Genomic DNA, 1,414 nt, shown 5'->3' with positions numbered 1-1,414 from the left:
AATCATGTCCACAAATGCAGAACAAAAAGACACATAAAAAGAATGCAAAAGATCAACCTCACAAAAGTTTCCGCTCAATCTCTCAACATATATAAAGAAACCCGTAAAAGAAGGCCATGAGCTTGGCCCCAAAGCTGACACAAGCTGCCAAATCTCATACCAAATCAAGTAAAGTGTCAAAGGATAGGCTCCGCTTTTTGGTGTCCCATGAAATAAAATACAGAGACATCGAAACAGTAAAGATGGAAAAATCTATCTCCACTCTCCCATATTTTGGTTAAATAAACATACAGAGAAATATGTCCTGTCTCAAGCTATAAACAGGTTAATGTCTCCCTATATCTATCATTTGTGTCCCAGCACCCTGGAGTTTCTGCAAATCGAAGTTCTGAAGAGCCAAAGTGACTTCACTTTTTACACTTCAAGTCATTCTCTTCCCTGAGTTCCCTCCCTCTTCCAAATCCAAAATCTCAAGCATCCCCTTAAGAGAGTTTAGCTCAAACCAAACACACCACAACAGCAGCATGGATTGCATGTTGCAATACAAGTTTATCTTATACACTCACTTGTCTAAGAACCAAAGGAAACATACCCCACCAAAACATGGCTGATGCAACAAATTCATTAGAAATACTTTAATACCAACAACTAAATTATGAGCAAGCACCACACATCCACAAGGGTTTTAAATTGCGGTTGCAGCTGCGTCTGCAGCATAACGGCATTGCAGCCACAACCATAACAGAAGCTATGCCATTCTGGGTTGTTCATCAGAATTTTTTTTTTGGACAAAAATAAAATAAATAAATAATATTTTCTTCTTCCCATACTCATGCAAAAAAATAAAAAAAAAAGCTGCAGTCAATAATATCTAGCATACAATCACACACACTCTCTCACTGACCTGTGCGGTTGGTTTACGGAAGTTGAGAACAGAGGACTTATGTTTCTTCATCTTTTTCTTCTTCTTCCTCAGTTCCTCGAAGACAGAAACAGAAAAAGCAAGCTCCGCCTTTTGCAATTTTCACTTAGATTCGTGGGATGAAGAAGAAGGAGAAGAAAACGTTGGTTGCATCAGAGCATTGCATTTGTCGCTGTTGGGTAATTTGGGGGTATGGTGGTGAAAAAATTTCTCTTTTTTTCTTTTCTTGTTCGGAGTGACAGAATGATCTCGAAGGAGAAAACGGGTAATTCACGTAGAAGACTGAGAGATGTCATATGTGCGGGTTTTGGAACTTTTTTTGTTTATTTTATTTTGGGCTTTTAATGGGCCCTTGTGATTTTTTGTTTAATAAACAATACTAATTTCTACGTTTTTGATTTGCTACAGAAATTATTGGAAAGTGTTGGATACTTATTTTGTGAATTGTTATTTAGATTCATTACCAAGATTTTACTCAGAATCTCGTGTTAA

At 37.2% G+C, this 1,414-nt stretch overlaps 1 protein-coding gene across 3 annotated transcripts in view; it reads right to left on the bottom strand.

Annotated features, from left to right (window-relative positions):
- LOC107617752 (protein PHOTOPERIOD-INDEPENDENT EARLY FLOWERING 1) overlaps nucleotides 1–1,414 on the bottom strand; it is a 14,966-nt gene that overhangs the window by 11,453 nt on the left and 2,099 nt on the right. The window contains exon 1 of one of the 3 annotated variants that reach the window (XM_016319602.2): nucleotides 905–1,197. The exons of the other annotated variants lie outside the window; for them this stretch is intronic. Coding sequence (XP_016175088.1) covers nucleotides 905–955 — 51 coding nt within the window. The 5' untranslated portion in view covers nucleotides 956–1,197. Of the gene's footprint in view, nucleotides 1–904; nucleotides 1,198–1,414 lie in introns of those variants that run through there. 3 annotated transcript variants of the gene reach the window in all.

The sequence above is a fragment of the Arachis ipaensis genome, chromosome B09 (assembly GCF_000816755.2).
Source record: "Arachis ipaensis cultivar K30076 chromosome B09, Araip1.1, whole genome shotgun sequence".
Lineage (NCBI taxonomy): Eukaryota > Viridiplantae > Streptophyta > Magnoliopsida > Fabales > Fabaceae > Arachis > Arachis ipaensis.
Note: the sequence above shows the minus strand (reverse complement) of the source record. Positions and strands in the feature narration are given on the sequence as shown.